This window comes from Dipodomys ordii, unplaced genomic scaffold, assembly GCF_000151885.1.
Source record: "Dipodomys ordii isolate 6190 unplaced genomic scaffold, Dord_2.0 Scaffold2, whole genome shotgun sequence".
NCBI lineage: Eukaryota > Metazoa > Chordata > Mammalia > Rodentia > Heteromyidae > Dipodomys > Dipodomys ordii.
Window position 1 is genome coordinate 20,437,787 of NW_012267218.1, and position 21,480 is coordinate 20,459,266.

A 21,480-nucleotide genomic window follows, 5' to 3' on the forward strand; every position below is an offset into this window, starting at 1 on the left:
TGATGCTCTTCATGTCTCATTTGCTGCCCCTCTTTTATTTTTAACCTCCAGTAGTCAAGGGACTGTCATGATCAGATGTGCATTAGAAATACAAATCTGTTGGCAGTCTGAAGGATGTATTAGGAAGCAGAAAACCTGTAGCCAGGAGACTAAGAGGCTGCTACATCGGCCTGAGAGAGGAATAAAAATGTGAAGCAAGGTGGTGTACACACCTTCTCTAAGTGACCTCAACACACCTCTAGATTCAGCCACCGTGAGTATCTCTGCACTTAACTCCTGAATGTGTATTCTTACCCAAACTCCAGACCAACAGGAATGCGTCTATCCAAAACCACCCACAGAAGTTATCTTACCCCATGGCTTCTCTATCACTCATTTCACTCTGCTCTGAGATCAGGCTCCATCCCCTGATAAGACACTACACTTCCCAGGCTCCTCTGCTAACTTGCTTCTGGATAGGTGTGGCCCAATGGACGACACCGATGGAATATGGGAGACTTGAAAAAGGAAAGACCTTCTACCACAAATACCAGAGGTGTGGCTCCAACTTGCTCCACTGAGCAGGCCCACCACAGACATAGCCCCACCACAGACCCAGCGCCCACCACAGACCCAGCGCCCACCACAGACATAGCCCCACCACAGACCCAGCGCCCACCACAGACCCAGCGCCCACCACAGACCCAGCGCCCACCACAGACCTAGGACATAGCCCCACCACAGACCCAGCGCCCACCACAGGCCCAGCGCCCACCACAGACCCAGCGCCCACCACAGACATAGCCCCACCACAGACCCAGCGCCCACCACAGACCCAGCGCCCACCACAGACATAGCCCCACCACAGACCCAGCGCCCACCACAGACCCAGCGCCCACCACAGACCCAGCGCCCACTACAGACCCAGCGCCCACCACAGGCCGGATCCAGAAAACCACCTGTCCTTCTCACTTCCTCCACCATGAGAATGGCAGTGGCTTCCTGCTGTTGGTGAGCTATCTCAACATCCCATTTGGGGGGTGGGGGGTCTCTCTAATTCCATCCCTTATAAACTTCATTTTCTGTTCCAAATTCCCTCTGTTTGAGATACCCAGAGCAGTTTCTTCTCCCTTTGACTAGACACTGGCTGATACACATGGTTCAGGGCATCCAAACTCCATCACTGAAGTCAGACACCTAAATAGACTGCCCTCTCCTCTGCCTCATTCACACCAATCCTTCTCCCTTCCCCCACAAAAAGCTGGTCACGAGTCTGATAAGTTTACCCCTTGAGCCCATCCTTTTCCTCCACCCCATTACACTGCCTTGCTTCACATCATTATTTCTCTCTCAGACCAATGCAGCAGCCCCTCAATTAGTCTCCTGGCTACAGGCTTTCTGCTTTCCAATACATCCTCCAGACTGCCAACAGATTTGTATTTCTAATGCACATCTGATCATGACAGTCCCCTGATTAAAATTCTTAAATTGTTCCCCACTGACTACAGGAGGAAATCAGATCTGCTCTGTCCCACAGATACAGAGGGCTGACTATGGATTCTAAGCCTCAGCCTGGAATCGGGTTCCTTGGTCATCTTACCTACCTTCTTTGGGCTGTCCTTGCCCAGCCCATGGGCTCCCCAGGAATTCACTCAGACTCCCCTCCCCTATGAAACTCCTCTGGATGGCCCTATGCAACCAAGCACAGGGCTCCAGAGCCCTTTGTAACGCCCTTTGCCAGAGCTCACACCCCTACTCTCACTCTGTGTTTGTTTATACACCTGTCTTCTCACTCCTCCCAAGATGATGACACTGCTCACTCATTACTTAGAACACAGTGCAGGAGAGATCACAATCCATGTGTTTAGTGACTAGACAATAAGCTAAGAATCCACAGTAAAGTGAGGGAACAGACGGGGAGGAAGAAAAGGAAGAAGAAAGACATGGTGCCAGGTTGAATCATTTGCTCACCTCCCTGTGCATGCAGGGCAGGCATGGGGGGAGGGGTGCTGGCTACTGCTCTAACAAGAATGGCTCACCTTCTTGTTCCTTTAGTCTACACATGAAACTAGAGGTCAGTTAGGTGGGGGAAACTGAGAGAAAATGAGGGAGGGGGTGACACTGTTCAAAAGGAAATGTCCTCATTACCTGAATTATACAACTATAACCTCTCTGTATATCATCTTTACAATAAAACTTTTTTTAAAAAAAGTAAATATGTGAAGTTAAAAAAAAACATAAAAATGAAAGAAAAATCTAGAGGTACATTGGGGCCTCTGGGGCTTTTCCCAGATCCATTACAAGGCAGGTTAAGTTTGTTCATCGAAAACATACATCAGATATACAATCGAAATAAATATTTCTAAATGGTGTGACTATACGTGCTTCTTTTGTTGCAATTTAACAAATCATCATGGAACGTTTTCTTTTTCTTTTTTTTTTTTTTGGGTCCGGTCGTGGGACCTGAACTCTGGGCCTGGGCGCTGTCCCTCAGCTCTTCAGCTCAAGGCTAGCGCTCTACCACTTGAGCCACAGCGCCACTTCGGCTTTTTTTTTCTTTTTGCTTACGAGGTGCTGAGGAATCGAACCCAGGGCCTCAGGCATGCAAGGCAAGCACTCTACCACTGAGCCACCTTCCCAGCCCTCATGGAACGTTTTCTGCCCCCAAGGAAATCAAACCTTGGTTCATCTCATTTCCGCCCTTCCCTGCCTCATCCCCTTACCAACAGTTCAGTATGTTCTGAAACCATCTCAGAGGCCCTCGGAGGTAAATCAAAACCAATCACTGATCCCACTTTATGGTTTAGTCAAAGTTCTCATGATGCTGCCCAGTCAAGGTCTCCAGTTAGCCCCCAGCCTGCTGCTCAAAAACCACATTCTGCCTGCCAGCTTCAGCCAGTGAGTTGGGTCACAAGGACCCCAGGGATATAGAGATTGAGGGAAAAGGAAGGAGCAAAGGGAGTGCCCACCTCCATCAGGAGAATGTCCTTTGAGCTCTGAGACTGCACCTTTGGGTGCTGGACCTTCACGGCGACTGTCCGACCATCACGCAGCACTGCCTTGTGGACCTGGGCCAGGGAGGCTGCCCCCAGAGGGGTGTCATCGAAGCTCAGGAACAAGTCGTGGATCTGTCAAGGTGGAGAGAGGGCAGAATAACTGAGAAGATGATGCACCAATTCAGTGAGAAGGGCTCAGAAAGATGCGCCAGAGCGGACTGATGTCCCATAACAGATGTTCTCCTTTATCATTTGTATGGCAACCTAGGGCCTTGGCCAGCCTCTCTGCTGCTCACACAGGCACATGAAGGGGTGGGGCAGAACACACACGGAGGGCACATCGTACCACATGCACAGGGGGCACTGGGCACCTCCGTAATAGGCCAAAGCAGTGCAATCTAAAACATTCAGAACTGCATCATCTAACCACTTAATTATCCACCATTGAGTCTTCTGGGCTCTCACATATAGATAATTAAAAGCTAACTGAACTGAGGCCCACAGAGGCCCATAATAGACTCAGATGGTAGAAACTCCACTTCTACTAACAGGGCAAGCTCAGGAGGCCTGAGCCAGAGGCTCTAGACTCAACCTCCACCTCTTGTCCTGAGTAACCCCTCAATATGACTTCCTGAGGCTATTCCTGGCCTGGCCACACTGGTAGAGACTCCAAGACTGCCTGCCAGTCACCTATAATGCCTTCCAAAGGCGGTCTCAATCAGATCTCCTGTCCATTGTGTGCCTCGGTTTCTCTATGAGGTGGAAAATAAACTTCACTATTCCATCCTTGCCTCCATTCTTCCTTCCTTCCTTTCCCTTTCTTCTTTCCTTCCTTCCTCCTCTTCCTTCTCTGTTCTTCCTTCTCCTTCCTTTCTTTTCTTCCTCCCTCTCTTTTTCCTCCCTCCCTCCTCTCCTTTATCCCTCTCTTCCTCTTTCATTCCTCCCTCCTTCTCTCTCTCATTCTTTCTTTTCTTCTCTCTTTCAAGTACCACGCTAATTTTCTTGAGAGAAAAGTGGTGACAACCAAATGATCCGCATGCGAATATTCTGCCAGATGGAAACATTTCTCAATGATGGCTAAGACTGAAATTCAAATCCTTTCCATTTCCTGAAGTTCTAATATAGCACAAATGTAAGAGAGAGAAAGATAGAGTATGTGTGTAAGCGGGTTCCACCCAGTTTCCTTTCTTTTTCTGGGACAGAAGGAAGAGCTTCAGCCCTGTTCCCAGCCATTACACAGTGAGCTCCACGCCATCCCTGGGGAGACCTGGTGGTTCCTACGAGACCAACACGGAGAGTGTTTCTGGAGCAGAACGGTGGACCTGACCCCTCTCCCTGCCCCGGCAGCTAGAATGGCCCAATCTTCCTTCAGCAGAGGGAACTTGGGGTCACCCCAGCCTCTATCTAGCCCTGGGAACATCAGCCCACTGTTCAAGGAGGATAACCAGCCTTCAGCCTCATGTCATTGCAGGAACACTGCGGAGTCCTTGCACCTAGAGAGTGACATGGCATTGCACGGGCTGTGTGACAAGAACAGCTGCCAAGAGCACCCCACGGGGAAGTGGAAGGAGGAAAGGGCTGAGGCAAGCAGATCCTAATCGCTGAGATGAGAGGAAGCCTCGCTGCCACGTGCTCCAGGGGCAGGAAGGGACCGCACACAATTTCCCACACTAGGGGATTGAGGATGCCCCCAAGATACCAACCAAGTCCAGCTGCCAACTCAGTACCCCAAACCAGGCCCAGCTGGGAGGATCTGCCCACATTTCCAGTTTCACTAGTGGAAGCAAAGAAGGCAGGGGAGAGGAGACTGCACCCCTCTCTCAGCACAGGGCACCAGCCAGACAGAACCCCATACCACTGCCCCAGCATGCCTGCAATCATCCTTTCCCTTTCTAGATGGAAGCAATTCCTACCCCCAACACCCTTCTGTGCGCACACAAACAAGCACACGTGCATGCATGGACGCACGGGCACGTGCACGCACACACCTTAATTGATTGCTAGTGGATGTTCCTAGCTAGCTTATAAAAAAGGTAATTAAAGATCAGTATTGCAGCCTGTAATTAAATATGAATAAAGTATGTCTAAATGGAAGCTGATTTCAAAGTGTGCTGTGGAAATACTTTATGCTGATAGATAGTAAAGAAAAATAGATGCTGTCCCACAAGCAGAATTATTCCCCCTCCAATGTAGCTGAAACAAATGCTACCCCCTCCAATCAGTGAGGCCTTGCCTGCCCCCCTTTCAGCAGAAAACCATTAGCAGAAGGAAAAAAACAAAACTGCAGCATTTGCAGTAATTAGATTCAAGTAGGGCCCTCAGCTGCCTCCAGCCACTCCCAGAAACTTGTCTCCCTTTCGAAGGCTTGCTTCCTTGTTTCTTCTTCTCTCTCTGGCTCTGCAAGCAAAATCAATTAAGTAAAACAACTGCATTTTAAAATGACTACTTATGTGCTTTTTAATTACCGTCAACCCAGAATTCAGATATATTGATGGTCAATGGTGCTGCACAGAACAGAAAAAAAAAAGTTTCTCTAGCCTTGGATGGTGTGTGTGTGTGTGTGTGTGTGTGTGCGCGCGCGTGTGTGTGTGTGTGTGTGATATTGATGGTCAATGGTGCTGCACAGAACAGAAAAAAAAAAGTTTCTCTAGCCTTGGATGGGTGTGTGTGTGTGTGTGTGTGTGTGTGTGTGTGTGTGTAAAGGTGAGGTGTTCTCTCACAAGGAGACAAACATCAGGGGGACAGAAGAACAACAAGGAGAGTGGTCCTAGCAGACCAGGGGGCATTAAATCTTCAGCAATCTGCCTTCAGCTTGGGTTCCTGGAAGCTGGAGATCAAGGGACATAACTGAGTCATGGGACAGAGATTCTCCACTAACTCAGCCCTGTAGAGTCCTAGGAAGCCAGTTTACTGGGTAATGTTTCCAAAATGCCACTGTGACTAGCTAAGCACTGGCCAGGGTCCTCATTCGGCCCAATACAATGTGACAGAGTCAGGATCTCCTGGCCAGGCTATACTATGACAGCCGGGGAGTATTATGGGTAGGGGTGTCTTGGCCAGCCCCACCAGCCTGGGGCTGCTCACGTCACGGGGCGAGGAGAGGATGGACTTTCCATCAAGGCTTAGTAACAAATAGTCCAGCCTGTCATTGTCAGACTCACATTCATTCACATCAGATTAACTTTAGATTTAGAAATTTGAGCATCGTATGGATGATACATCTTACAAATGAGGAACTGCCAGGCTCCCAGGAAAGACAGAGCCTGCCTTGAAGCAGGCAAGTGCAAGCACAGATACCAAGGCCAGCCAGTTTCCACTTAAGAGCTAGGGAGACTGCCCAGGGCACCTGAGGCAGACCACCGAGGGCAGGTTACCATGGTATTAGCAGTAAACAACACCTGGCTCTGATGTCTAGGGCTGATCCACCCCACGCCTGGCTGGGTGCCAGCTGCCATCCACTGGAGCCGATGGGCAGAGAAAGTCTGGCTGCACTAATGTAGTGGCGGAAATGAACCTTACCAGCTCTCCCTACCCCTGCCTAAGGCAGTCAGGAGAGCTCCAGCCAGGAAGAAATGTAAAACTCCTGCATTTGCCTTTACATCCTACATCTGCTGTGCACTGTTTCCCAGGGAAACCTGCCTCAGGGCACCCTGCATCTTCCCCAGGACACACACACCCTGTCACCCTACCACCTGATGTTCCTGCCCTCCCTCCCACACCTCAAACAAGTCTGGTTTGCAGCCCACCTCTTCAGGGTCATTCCTGGGCCTTTCCTAGATGACATTTGACTATGACTGCCAAAAGGTGACACGTATACCTTCATTGCCTAGTAGTGGTTTTAAAAGAGGCTCACTAGGTTTTAAATATATCTGTCCTTGAAGAGTTTTATCACCCACCCCTTGGATGTGAACAGGAATTTGTGACCCATCCCAAAAAGTCCCTTCTGTAGGAAGTAACTAAGTGAGAGAAGACATGGCAATGTTCTCCCCGTGCCCCCCCCTTCATTTTGTTCTGGGAGAGACAAGATATTCAGGCAAGGTCTTCATGATAAGGAGCCAGACCCCAAGCCCATAAGGACCCCTCTGGAGAGGCAGCCAACCCACCAGCCCCCAGTGGGTCCTCAGATTAGATATCATGCATGAAACGGTCATAATGCTAGCTGCCAGCCTAACCTGAATAAAGGAACACCTGGAGAAGAGGTAAAGCATGACTTCGGGGTATAAAGGTTCCAGAGGAGATTGGCCTCTACATAGGTTGACTGAATGTAGGCAAGTATCATCCATTTTTTGTCAGGGCTCCAGGGAAAGAGAAAAAAAAAAAAAAAAAAGGACTTCCCTGTCTCATCCTGAAGCAAGGATATCTAATGCCTGGATAGCAGAACTCCAGGCTCACATGCCTCTGGAAATCTAATAACCTGGAAATCAGAACTACAGGCTCTCCAGCCTTGTGACTCCAGGACTTATCCATCCCTTAGCGTCTCAGGCCTTCGGCTGTGAATGGAAAATTCCACCATTTTCTTCCCTAGACACACCAGCTACTATAATCCCCAAATCTTCCATCTACAGATGGATTGCCAGGAGAGTCCTCAGCCTCCCTGATCACATGAGCCAATCCCCTAATAAATCCTTTCTCGTGTGTCTTTATATCTAAAATGATTCCATTGTTCCCATCTCTGGGTGACCCTAACACATTGAAGCAGAACCATCCAGTAAGCTACTCCCAAATTCTGAGCCTCCCATAAATAGCTCTTGTTTTTAACCCACTGAGTTCTAGGGATCATTTGTTATGCAGCCATAACTAAGTAACACACATACAGAAGTGCACCCATGCCAGCCAGACATGGCTGATCCATCCCTGTGTTGGTTGCTGCTGAACTCAAGGATGCCTTGCAACCTCTCTCCATGTGGTGCTCCAGACAACCACCACCAATGGAGTAGAGTTAATACACAATATGGAACCAGTGTGCTGTGCCTGCACCCAAGCCAGTCCACAAATACGTACAGCAGGCCTGCTATGCAATAGAAACCATTTGAAAGACAGTTTCTCTGGCACTGCAGAGACCTCGCAGAGGCCTACTGCAGACCATGCCCCTCACATTGCTGCTCTACCTAGTCCTTAAGGCTTGTAACACCTGGCAAGGTAGGGCGAGGAGAATTCCAGGAAGACCACACCAACTCTCGCCAACTCTCAGGAGCAGGGCAAAGGAGTCCACAGAGGACAGGACATCCAAGTCTCCCTCCCTCTCCACTCAACAGCTGCCCTGCCTCAAGACAGGGTAGCTCCACCCTCAGCTTCCCTTAAGAGCCATTTGTTATAATAAAATAATAATGGGAAGAACGGCTTGAGAACACTTAGACCCCATCTTCTGTAGAGTTTGTGTTCTTTTCCTTTCTGGGGTTCTGAAGAATCAGACTGTCAGTTCTGCAGAGCCATTAGCTATGGCTATTATGGCCAAGCAAGAAAAAAAATAAAGGGGAACCTGAGATCAGCCCCAGAACTTTTTTTTTTGATTGTTTCTAAGTTCCAGGAGCAGTGTGGGCCAGCGTTCAAGTCTTCCCATTGTTGGAGAGCCTCTAGGTGCAAGGTGATCACTCACCTGGTTCCATAAGGGATTCAGGGATCAGACCAAGCTGATTTCCTCCTACAGGAGGATGACAAGCACCTGACAAGTAGAGAAGCAATGAGCTTGGGGCAGGCTTACCCTGAGAGGTTGTAAAGCCCGGAGAGAGGAGAGGCATTAATGCCGACGCTGGTCAGACTGCCCAGGCTCCAATCCTGGCTCCTATTTGCTCATCAATGGAAGATGCTTATTGTAAAAACAACCTCAGGATGGACCACAGCACCCACTCCAGACTCCCAGGAACTACAGCAGAGGATGCCTCACAGGGTGCCTCCAATGAAGGGGCCAGTGTATAATGCAGGGCTCAGGATAGTCGGCACCTCTCCTCCTCTGTCAGTGTCAGCCTCCTTGTCCATCCACCCAAAGGCTGGATGGACTTCCCAACTAGCCCACCAACTTACACCCCTATCATCTCCAATCCACCTCCATGTAGCATGTAGCAATGGAGACCTTTCCAAATCCAAACTAACCATGTCATTTCTTTCTACTTAAACCAGCTTCCAGGGGCTGAAATCCTTAATACAACTCAGCAAGTCTCACCCAATCCACCTTCTTGACCCAACTCCTCCCTCTCTCCTAACTAAATGGCCTCTTTCAGCCCCCATGCCTACCACAGGGTCTTTGCACATGCTTGGAAGTCTGCCTTCCCTGCTCATCTTTTTCTCCTTGGAGCACTCATGTCCTTAAGAACAAGTGCTCACAGCTGCCCTCTCACTTCCATTTGCATGTGGTCAGCCTCCCCCTTCCCTCCTCGGCATCACACTTCCTGGCTTGGATTATATCTGGACCTTCACTGTTGTGCTCAGTCAGAACTGCTGAGCGAATGACTGGGGTTGAGGTTAGCTCTCTCCGTTCCTCATCACAGAGAGGGGATTTGGGCCTCCTCGCTGATCTAGGGGAGGTGAGACACCTCCCAGAAGCAGAGGGTTCCATCTACACAGCTGAGGAAGCCTCCAGGGTGCGGAGTCCCCCCACAGCAGCGGTGAAAGGACGCTAGGGGACTTGGGTGGTAATAATGGTTAATAACAAGCAGACAAACACCCAGTGTGGCCGGCCAGCCTGGGAAGCCATCCATTAGACCTGTCATTCATTAGTGGTGGGGGAGGGGGAAGACCAATCTGATGTGCTCAGTTTAAGCAAACCTTCTGCAAATTGTAGGCTGCAGGCACTGACATTTGATAAATTATTCTTCATAATCCACCATTGCCTGTCATAAATCTAATATTTCAACATTCCCCATCTTAATAACTCCTACAGCCTCACAGGCTGACGTGGCTGTGTTCCTGCCTGCAACAGAGATCCTGGACAGTGGAAAGCAATAAAGCCAGGGACCCACCAACATCCCCTCCCAGGTCCAGCTGAAGCAGGTATCCACCCTCAGACCCAGAGAGTACCCAGGAAGGCCAAGACTAATGCCCAGTCATAGGGCTGAAAGAGGCATTCCAAAAGACAGGCCCAGGAATCGGGAAGTTGAGCTGCCCTTCTGCAGTTCCTCTTGACCCTGAGCTTGGTCCATCTCAGGGGATGTCAGGGTAGCTTTGCTCCTCAGGGACTGAGTGTGTCACCGTAGGAAATGCCTTGTGTTTGCATAACGCTTGTGCCTTCAGAGCACTCCTGCATCATTTAGCTGAGTAGCTATTATTGCCCCAATTTATAGAGGACAGCACATTTACTAAAGGTCATTCCTTTTTTTTTAACTGAGTTATTAATACTTGCAAGGCATTGTGCTCATTACTAGAGACTCAATAGGGAGTGAGTCCAAATTGGGTGCAGCCACCATCCCACCGAGAGTCACTCCTGGAACTTAAAGTGGGCCGAGGGATTAAGTCATCACAAATATAAAGTACAAAGGCGAATTCTAGTGGGTGCTGTGAAGACAGAATTGGTCCCATAAAAGCTAGTGTTCAGGGAATGAACAGGCAGGGAGGGCCTCTCTGAGGAGGTGAGAAGAATTGACACCTGAAGAACCAGGTAAGTGGCTGAGGAAGTGAAGACAGAGCCTTCCAGTGCAGAGGAACAGGCAGGAAATGACACGTAGTACAAGAAAGAGCCAGAAATCCAGCCCACAGCATCTCCAACACTAGAGTCCTGGCTGACCTCAGGCCTAGGTTCCCCTCCTCCCCCACTCCCCATCAGATGGGGGTCTCCTTTCACAGCTCATACCCACTGGAGAGCAAGCCTGACCCCAAAGGTTTGTGCTAACCCCAGGAGGCCCATGAACTGTGAAGGCTGATAGCTCCAAAGGTCTGTTCCAACCACCTTCAGACATCCACACACCAAAACCAGAAGGAGAGGGAGAATGAAGTAGCACACCCTTGCCCATAGCAGATCCATTCATGGCCAGAAGAGGCTTCCAGGCTTCCCCAGCCACCGGATGTGGCAAAATGCCACATGGCAAATAAGCCTGAGCTCTGCTCCCATCCTCAAAGTCCAGAATGAGGGACCAAAGCCCCTTGGTGCCCAGTTCATCCTGGGGAGAGAATCAAGAGAGGGAGACATGATAACAGAAGCAGAGGTGGAGGCTGAGGCAGAGAGGAAGAGATTTAATGGGACTGACTGGAGGAAGGGGACACAAGCCAAGGAACTCAGGCAGCCTCTAAGAAGCCAGGCAGAGCCTCCAGAAGAATTGCATCTCAGTCAGCATCCTAATTTTAGGACTTCAGATCCACAGAAGGCATATAGTAAATGTGTGCTGATAAAAGCACTACACTATAGTCATTTGTCAGAGACACAGCGGGATTTTTTTTTTTTTTTGGTGGAAGTCAGGTTTAGCAAGTGATCTACCACTGTTGAGGTCTTAGATTTTCCCCCAGGCCTTCCTGGACTGCGATCCCTCTATGTACATCTCCCACATAGCTGGGGTGACCAGCGCACAGCACTATACTTAGCTTAATTGGTAGAAAAGGGGTTTAACTTTTTGCCTGGGCTAGCCTCAAACTACAATCCTCCTGATCTCCAACACCCTCGTAGCTGGATTTACACGCATGAGACCCAATAACCTGCCAGTAATGGGACTCTATGGAGCATTAGCTTATACTCTCAATAAGACAGTTTTCAGTGTTTTGCTATACTTCCCAGGGCAAGGGGAACAAAATAAGAGGAACACAGGCCAAATGTAAACCCCAAAATGTGGGGCCCAAAGACACACACCCTGGTTTTCTTGTCTGCTCTGTGAGGTGGTAACACCAAGGACCAACCTTCTTCCCCTCACAAGCTTGCCTCAGTCCCCCGGTGGCCATTAGTCAAGACTGTCCCATCCCAGCCTCTGGGCCAATGCTGACCAGATGGTACTCCTCCCTGCCCTGCCTAAGGAGCCCAGGTTCTCCTGCCGTCTCACAGGGAACCACAGTCCCCTGGCTGCCCCAGATTGGGGAGACAGGGAGGGAGGAAGAGCAGCTGTGGTACCCATGAGAGACTTGTCACATGATGTCTCCAGCAATGACTGTCAGGAGGCCAATCATAGAATCCCTCCCTTTCTACACATTCAGCTACAGGGAAACCCACCAAAGCGCTCCTGGCCATGGTGGGATCAGGTCTCCAATATAAACATCTAGGACCCTGCTGTGCAGGTTGAAGGGAAAGAGTGTGCATTGGGGACCTTAGGCTGTTCAGTATCTCGGTGGTCAGCCCTCGTTGACCATCGGAGCCCCTGCTACTCCACAGAGATGGGGCAACTGTGCAGATAGCCCTCTTCCCAGATGGACAGCAGGATGAACTGCTGACACCCTCCTCCGCTCCTTCCAGTGCTGGGCTCAGTGCTGAGGCTCCCACTGTCCCTGCCAGAACCCCGGGGAACCAGTCATGCCTCCTCCCCTTTCTCTGAACCACCTTTCAGTCCTGCTGATTCAGTCTCCAAATCTGTCAGTCCTCTCCACCTCCCTGATGTGGCCTGATGACCCTGCCCACTTGCCTAGGTGACCATGAGACAAATGTAGCTGGTCTTGCAGGTAGTTCCCCCATGCCAGCTGTGCAGACAGACCAAGCCAGCTTCTTCACAGGGCCTTGCAGACCTCACCTTTCTAGCCTCTGCCTGCCCCTGCCAGCCCTTTCCTGGCCCTGGTCTGACCTTTCCCACCCCGAGGTATCTACATTCTTGGTCCTCTCTGTCCAACTCTCTCCCATCTCTTTGAAAATAACACTTTAATAACACTTCCTCAGAAAGGGCGTTCTGGCCCCTAGAGCCACACACGACGCTCCATACGTACAGCATCCATACAAGTGCCGGCACAGCTGCCCTGCTCAGATATCTTTTTTTTTGGTCAGTCATGAGGCTTGAACTCTGGGCCTGGGTGCTGTACCTCAGCTCTTTAGCTCGCAAGGTGAGCGCTCTACCACTTAAGCCACAGCGCCACTTCTAGTTTTCAGGTGGATAATTGGAGATAAGACTTTCCTTTCTGGGCTGGCTTTGAACCACAATCCTCAGATCTCAGCCTCCTGAGTAACTAGGATTACAGACGTGAGCCACCAGCACCCAGCTGCTGCTCAGACATCTTACTAAACAACTATACCCACATATAACACAGAGCCTCACCACACAAGTTCCAAAGACATCTGCAGAGTCACCAGGAGAATAAACAAATAAGGGAGGACCCAGGAGGAAGCCACCAGTTCTAAACACCAGAGTCCCTGTCCTGCAGGCCTGGCACATGTCCTCACCCCGGGCCTGGAAGGTACCACTTCTCTTTAGTCTCACAAAGTTCAGACACTCCTTGGGGAGACAATTACCTAGGTAACACATTCAGTCCTCTGTCACTTGCCAGCTCAGCTCAAGCCAGTCCCTCTGCCTAAAGACCTTCCAAAGATCTCCCTGCTCATTCACCTCTTCATAGCAGTGTCGGCTCACATTCACCTCCTCCAAGTAGCCCTAGGCCACCCCTCCTACACCACAATGGGATCAACCGCACCTGGCTGCCGAGCCCACCCAGCAGACAGTTTTCGCTCATCTTCTGTCATCCCATACTTCAAATGCTCCCTCTCGGGGATGCTGATGATTGCATTGAGTCAGTAAGACCATCCCAGCCAAGCAGCCCACACAGACTCTTTCTCTTACTCCCACTGTGTGCCTGACTGGGGAAGCGGGGGCAGGCTGAATGATGGTGGATACAGGGCCCAAGGCCCCTCCCACTTTGCCACCAACCAGCTGGAGCCCTTTGGGAAGTCATTTCACTGTTCTAAGTCTTAAGTTCTTACCTAACTAACACGTAAGAGTGTTAGAGGAAGGTACGGGAGGGTACAGGTGTGGCTCACACCTATAATCCTAACTACTCAAGAAGTTGATATCTAAGGATTGCGGTTTGAAGTGGGTCAGGCAGGAAAGTCTGTAAGAATCTTATCTCCAATTAACCACCAAAAGGCCAGAAGGAGAGATGTGGCTCAAATGGTAGAGCACTAGTCTTCAATGAAAAAGATAAGGGACAGTGCCCAGGCCCTGAGTTCAAGTCCCAGTACCAGGGCCAGTACACACCAGTACACACGTGCACACACTCACACACACACACACACACATACACACACACAGTGTTGGAGGACTAGAGAACTCACTGACATGTCTATAGTCCTTATCTTCCATCTTGTATCCCTAGCTATGCCCAGGCCCTTACCAACCAACTGACACACACATGTACCTGTACACAAACATACCTACACAAGTCTGGCTTTCCCCCTAGTAGCAGGTTCCCGACTTCTCATGCACACACGTGTGCAGGCACACACTCACACATACACACACCTCCATATGCATACAAGCACATATTCTTTCCCTTCCAATCAGCCCAGGCTAGCCCGCCAAGGGGCCCTCCTAGAAGCAGGGTCACAAGGGAGCCTGGCCTGGGAAATGGGCTGGTTCCTGAAGCTCCATGAATAAAGCAGCAGGCCCAGCTGGCCTATTCATAATCAGCATGAAAAATTGATTAGCCCTTTCCAGATTAAACATTATTGTTTCAACAGCAAACATAAATCAGCTCGACGCAGAAGGCGTGTCTTCCTCGGAGCTGGCAAGCTGCCACATAGGTAGAGAATCCGTGGAGTGACACGCATTGCATTCCTTCCTGGAGAAGGAATGAAAGGGCAGCACCCCACTTCTGCTGGGGGGAAAGAGCTTTCCCCTCCACCCGCATCCTGGCGCCCAGGGCAGTATCTTTTCCAGAGTAAAGAGAAAGGAGACTATGCCCCCTTACTCTATGCTTCTTGAAGCCCCTCCTCAGCTGGCAGCTCTAGAAGACAACATGGGAGGGGCCAGCCAGGGATGACAGGCAGGATGGAAGATCCACAGCAGGTCAAGGGAAGACTAGAGGCCCATCTAATGCCCTACCCAGCCTCCCAGACCAACCAGCATAGCCTTAAACCTGACTCTCTCCTGGCTTCCTCACCTCCTGGAGGCGGTCTGGGTAACTGTGTCTCACGCAGGATGCCAATTAAGCTCAATTCCTGGCTCATTCACTGCTCTGCTGTATGTTCCTAGGTAGGTCATTCAATGCCTCTGAATCTGTTTCTACCTCTGGAACTACTGGGAAAAGAGAGACACATCTTACTGATTGCAGGACTAAATTAGTTTACATGCTCAAGAACACCTAATACTAGCCAGGAATTGGTGGCTCACACCTGTAATCCTACCTACTCAGGAGGCCGAGATCTGAAGATTATTGTTCAAAGCCAGTCCAGGCAGGAAAATCTGTGAAACACTTAGGTCCAATTGATCCCCAGAAAACCAGAAATAATGCTGTGGCTCAAAGTGGTAGAGTGCTAGCCTTGAGCAAAATTGCTCAGGGACAGCACCCCAGGCCCCAAGTTCAAGCCCCTTGACTGACAAAAAAAAAAAAACCTAATGCATATTCCAGACAGGAAAAAACCAGAGTAGTTCCTTGGTCTTTGCCTGGTTACAGCTCTCTCAGGAAGGAGAGATGCTGACACTGCCAAGATATGAAAACTCTGTGATCAGCATAGGGGTCCTTACAGAGAGCAGTGGAATGGCAGGGTTAGGAGACTGCCTTCTGAAGTCATTTGCTCTTGGCTCCAACTCTGTGTAGACTTAAACAGGTGACTTGACCTTTCTGGCCTCAGTTTGCCCTTCTACAAAATGGGAATCAGAAGAACAGCACTTCCCTCCTGGTGTAGCTGTATATAAGATTCCAGCATGTCGCTGGCTGAGCCCATGGCTCCCTTCAGATCTTTCTTCCTATTCCTGCCCGGCTTGCCCCTCTCAGTGTTTGCATCTTCTCTGCTGTCTCAGGAAATAACAGCCCCAGGAACAGCCATCCAGGATAACAGCCTGCCTTCCCCTTTGGCCCTAAAGGGGTGGGGTGGTGCTGAGTATGTGGCCCCATTGTTATAATTAAGCAGCCTTCACCCTCAGTGGCACATGGTTTAAGAGCACAGGGTCACTAGCTGTCTCTGTTTCCCTGAACTCCCTCCCCATTTCCTGACAGCAGCCCCTGAGCTTCCCACAATTTTTTATTTATTTTTTTTTAATTTGTTGGTCATGAGGCCTGAACTCAGGGCCTGGACGCTGTCCCTCAGCTCTTTAGCTCGAGGCTAGTGCCCTACCACTAGACCCACAGCGCCACTTCTGGCTTTTTCTGCTTATGTGGTGCTGAGGAATCGAACCCTGCGCCTCATGCATGCAAGGCAAGCACTCTACCACTGAGCCACCTTCCCAGCCCCAGCTTCCCACAATATTCACATGATTTCCGGTCTTGGATTTGGCACTGACATCAGAGTTGTCAAACTGCCCAGGCCTGAGCTCTTCCTCCAACACAGCCCTTCCCCTCAGCCATCACCCACAAAAACTTCTGGCTCATGAGGAGACAGGGCGATGAGCCAGAAAAGATATGCAGCCGCCCAACCTGTAGAGCACCCCCTCTTCTCCTCCTTGGGAAGAGAAGGGAGGCCACAGGTTCCAGCTGAGGAGGAGACACAGATACTTCAGCCCCTCTAGCAGACCCATGGGGGCAGCTGCTGGGGTATCTCTTCCAAAACAACAACTATGGCATCTGGCCTCTACCTTGTGGCCTTCTGATGCACTGCCCATCCAGGAATACTTGCACTCTGAGTTCCATGGGACTGCCGAGGGAGAAAAAACTGGCCCTACCACATTTAGAAAGATAGCTGGAAAATTCCATAGGCTCTCCACATCAGACTGCCTCATCCATCCTATACTGCTAGCTAATTCTGCCCAAAATGTCTGCATCAGTCACTGGCCTTGCAAATACACACATACAAATGCATATGCACACATGCTCTCTCCCTCCATCCCTCTCCCTCTTCCCCTCTCTCTCTCTCAATACACACATACACATACACGCACACACACACACACACACACACACACACACACACACACACTGAGCTGATTTGACTTTACATGCAAGATTCCCTAAAGCTTGCCACATCAATACTTAAACTCTATAGACCCCCTTTAAAGCCCCCAGACTACAATCCCTCCTCAGGGCTAACAGCCCGCAGCTTGAAGGTAGAAACTCAGCCAGTGAAGTTCAAATCCTGCTTGTGTTTCTTCTCAAACACGTGCTACAGCCTCTCAGCACCTCTGCTTCCTCAGATGGAAGCCATGAAGGGGGAAGCAGAGAAGGAAGACAGTCTTTAAGCCAATACAACACCTGACTTAGGCTATGCCACTCAGAATCCTGATCTGTAATGCTACAAATGAAGCTGGGGGGAAATTCAGTCCCTCCCAGAGGGAAGAGGTAAGGCTGGAGTTGTCAATGGCAGCTGGTCAAGGAAAGAGCCCACTGCAAATGCAGAATTGGACAAGACAGGTAGGAGAGTCTGAAAAGAGCATCCTAAAACCCAACCCTACTTCCCTCCCCAAATTCTGTCCCCAAATTCAGGGCCTCTGCATATAAAATAAAGTCTTTGCAGTCATAGTGGAATAGGGTAGACTCTAAATCTAGTGACAAGAGTGCTTAGAAGAAGGCCATGTGACAAAGAAAGTCATGTTTTGAGTAATATAGCTATCCAAGAGCTCCAAAGATTACTCTCAGTCACCAGAAACTAGGAAGAGGCAAAGATGGATCCTCCCCTCCAGCCTTCAGAGGGAGCAGGACTCAGTCAACATCTTGATTTCAGACTGGCAGCCTCAGAACCATGACAGAGGAATTTTCTGGGTTTTGGTGGGAATAGTAATGGTGGTGGTGGTGGTGATGGTGCTAGTGGTAGGTAATATGAAGGTAGCATAATGGTGATGATAGTAATATTATAGTAGTGGTGATGGTTGTGGTGATGGTAGGTGGTGTTATGGTATTGATGATGGTTGTGGTGGTGATAAATAGTGTTATGGTAGAGGTAATAGTTGTGGTGATGGTTGTGATGGTGATAGGTGGTGTTATGGTAGTGGTGGTGGGTGTAGTGGTGGTTGTGGTGGTGGTAGGTAATGTTACGGTAGTGGTGATGGTTGTGTTGGCAGCAGAGGTGATGCTGGAGGTTAAAGATTGGTGTTATGGTAGTGGTGGTGGGTGTAGTGGTGGTTGTGGTGGTGGTAGGTAATGTTACGGTAGTGGTGATGGTTGTGTTGGCGGTAGAGGTGATGCTGAAGGTTAAAGATTGGATTTTTTTAATCTATGTGATTTGGGGAAACTGAGGCCCATGAGAAGGCAGGACAAGCCTGAGGGAGCACACAAGGTGGACAGAGACTGGGAGCAGCAGGAAGAAGCTGCATGAAAAGCTTGAAAGGCTGTGAGCCAGAGAGAAAGAGGCAGCTCCCACTCTGCCTGCTGTGGGGCTTTGTCCACAGACACAAGGCCGTGGACCCCCATTTATGAAGCCCACCGAGGAGCTGGAGAACAATCAGTGGTGAGGTACCTGGGAGACTTGAGCAGAGGCAGCCCATGGCGGGGAGGGGGCACGGGCCACAGGCTGCATAAGGACAGAGCTGCAGGATGGGGGTCGGCCAAGCATCAGAGGAGGAAAGCCAGGCTGCTGCGGCCACCACCTAGTCTCCCTCTCCCAGTGACTAATGGCAGGCCATCCGTCCCGGCTGACATTAATGCTTCCTGCCATCCATCTCCCACTCGTTAAATTACCATTTTATAGCCAAAATCTCTCTCTCTCATAATTGATAAAAATCTCCTTTTGATGTTCGGCATTATTGGGGGGAATGTTTTTTTTTACTCCTCATTATGTTTTTAATATAAATGTATTTTTCATTGAGATCTGCTGGGAAGGCAGGATGACAAAAGGGAGGAGGGCTCCTCTCCCTCCTTGGCCTCGCTCTCAGCCCCGGCTTTGTGGATACCAGATCCTTCTATTCCGTTCCCAGAACACTCAGTGGGTGGCCTTTTGGAGGACAGTCTGGAGAGATGAAAAAGCCAGATGCCTGGACAAACCTAGGTTGTGCCCAGAGCCAGAAGAGACAGGTCTGGGGACAGCTGACCCCTCCAGGTGATCTTCAAGGTAGCTTCAAGCCAGTAAAAACTTGGAGTGTTATTTTTTTGGGTTTTTTTGGGGGGGTCCGGTCATGGGGCCTGAACTCTGGGCCTGGGCGCTGTCCCTCAGCTCTTCAGCTCAAGGCTAGCGCTCTACCACTTGAGCCACAGCGCCACTTCTGGCTTTTTTCTTTTTGCTTATGTGGTGCGAGGAATCGAACCCAGGGTCTCATGCATGCAAGGCAAGCACTCTACTACTGAACTACCTTCCCAGCCCAAAAACTTGGGGTGTTGTAAAAGGGGGAGCTGGCAGGTCCTGAATACACCTCTGCCACTAACCTGACCACCCTGAGCACCTGGGGATCCTCGTTGGTAGCAGCCATACTTCTGCATCCAACTCTCACCCCTGGCATCAGTCCAGCACAAACATCAGAGCCCCTAACTCAAGCAGTCTCCCTAAGTGAGGACAGGCACACATGTCCAGGCTCTGCCTAGGCAGTTGAGGGCATTTCTACTAGAGGAGAAAAGGGGCTAGTCCATGAAACGAGTTCTGGGGACTGATCATTAAAAAGCGGAGGATAAAGGGTTCTTCTAGCAAAACATTACATGGGACAGAGAATCCTACAAGGTATTAGAAGACCCAACTCTACCATTTATGAATCTCACAGAACCCAACTTCCTCCCCATAAAACCCAGCATAACATGCTAACAATATCCACAGGACATTTGCTCTGTACCAGACACATTCTACAGCTCCACTTGCATAAATTCTTTTCTTCTCCATAGCAAACCCAGGTGACAGATAATGTCATTACCCCCATTTTACATGTCAAGGTCACCAAAGTAATGAACCAACTCCTGCCCACTTCACAAGTTCAATATGAAAGTCAAGTGTCACTGGAAATCAGTCCTGAAGGTGTAAATTCATAATCCCTGCCAAAGGCCACATGAAGAACTATTAGGGTTCCTCTTATGTACCAACCTGGCTGGGCCACTGGACCTTAATATTAGGTCAGATGTTACTCAAGACGATTCCGTTTGGATGTTTTTTGGATGACATTTACAGTTGCAGTTACTCAGTGGATTTGAGAGAAGCCTGTTGACCTCAATAATGTGGGTGGGCCTCACACAATTAGGTGACAGCCTGAATAGAACAGGTGGACCTCCCTGGGGCAAGAAGGAATTCAGCCAGTAGATAGCCTGCATGCTTGGACTTGAATCCAGCCTTCTAAGCCACTCTGCAGATTTTGTACTTGCTAGTCTCCAAAATCATCTGATGCGATTCCCTAAAAAATCAATGTCTCTCTTTCTGTACAGAGAAAGAGGGAGAAGGAAAAGAACGAGGGGTGGAGAGAGAGAGAGAAAAAGAGAGAGAAACAGACATTCAGACAGACATTCAGACAGACAGAGATAAACCGAAACTGAGGCATACAAACACATATATGCATATTCTGTTAGTTCCATTTAGATGAGAACCAGACTTACACAAGATTGAAATCCTACCCCACCTTGGCAATGAGGCCATAGTCTGGAGGACAAGCTGAAGAACAGTGAGTACCTTTTCCTACTTCCCACCAAGTTTTCCCCGTGCCCTTCCCCCAAGCCCGCCCTTCCCCCAAGCCCACCCTTCCCCTCCCTCTCCTTCTTGCTTCTGTCTTTGCTAGTCCTCGTATCTAGGGTCTTTTCTCAACCACTAATGCCAAGCTTGATAACAATTCATGCTGTTCACAGTGCAAACCTGTAAACAGTAAGGTGGGTATCAGAAGATTGCCAGCTCAAGGCCAACCTAGGCAAAGTTAGCAAGACCGTATCCCAAAAGAGAAAAAAAAAAAAGACTGTAAGGATTAAGGCATAATTCAAGAAACAGAGCACTTGCCTAGCCAGCACAAAGCCTTGAGTTTAATTCCCAGCACTACATAAATCAACACACACACACACACACACACACACACACACATGTACCCTCATCCCCCTGGGAGGGGAGTTAAGAGGCAAAAGACTGATTAAAACATAAAACCACACTCCCTAAGATACCAACCTAAGAGCTGCCCCTAACAAAAGCATTTCTGCACTCTACTCTAGCAACTGACCTCATTTCCTTCTGTTTTTTTTTATAAAACTTTGTAGATAGTAATAATCTTATCCAATACAACTGTATTTGAGGACAACAAACCAGCCTCTATAACCTCTTGAAATATGTTGTAATAAAATCTGATTCACTTGTGTTTTGGGAGAAGGAGGTACGCATGAGCGTTAGTGTGTGTGCATGGGGGTGGATGGAGGAGGGGGATGTCTATTAATGAAGAAAACTACCTCTGTAGTTCTACTATTCTGCTGATCACTTGTTAAGCCTGCTTTCCCCAAACTCTCGGCCCCACTCATATACCTCATCTATGTCTTCCCTACTTGTTCAAGATGACCTGAGATGCTCAGGCTGTTAGCCAGTTCTCTCACTGCCTGCTCTGCCCACCTCTCACATCCCAGTCCCTTCAACTTACCTTTCCTCAGG

At 49.5% G+C, this 21,480-nt stretch overlaps 1 protein-coding gene across 2 annotated transcripts in view; it reads right to left on the minus strand.

Moving 5' to 3' along the window:
• Adck1 (aarF domain containing kinase 1) overlaps positions 1-21,480 on the minus strand; it is a 92,272-nt gene that overhangs the window by 34,212 nt on the left and 36,580 nt on the right. For both annotated transcript variants that reach the window (XM_013012449.1, XM_013012443.1), the window contains exon 5: positions 2,949-3,107. In XM_013012449.1, coding sequence (XP_012867903.1) covers positions 2,949-3,107 — 159 coding nt within the window. The remainder of the gene's footprint in view (positions 1-2,948; positions 3,108-21,480) is intronic.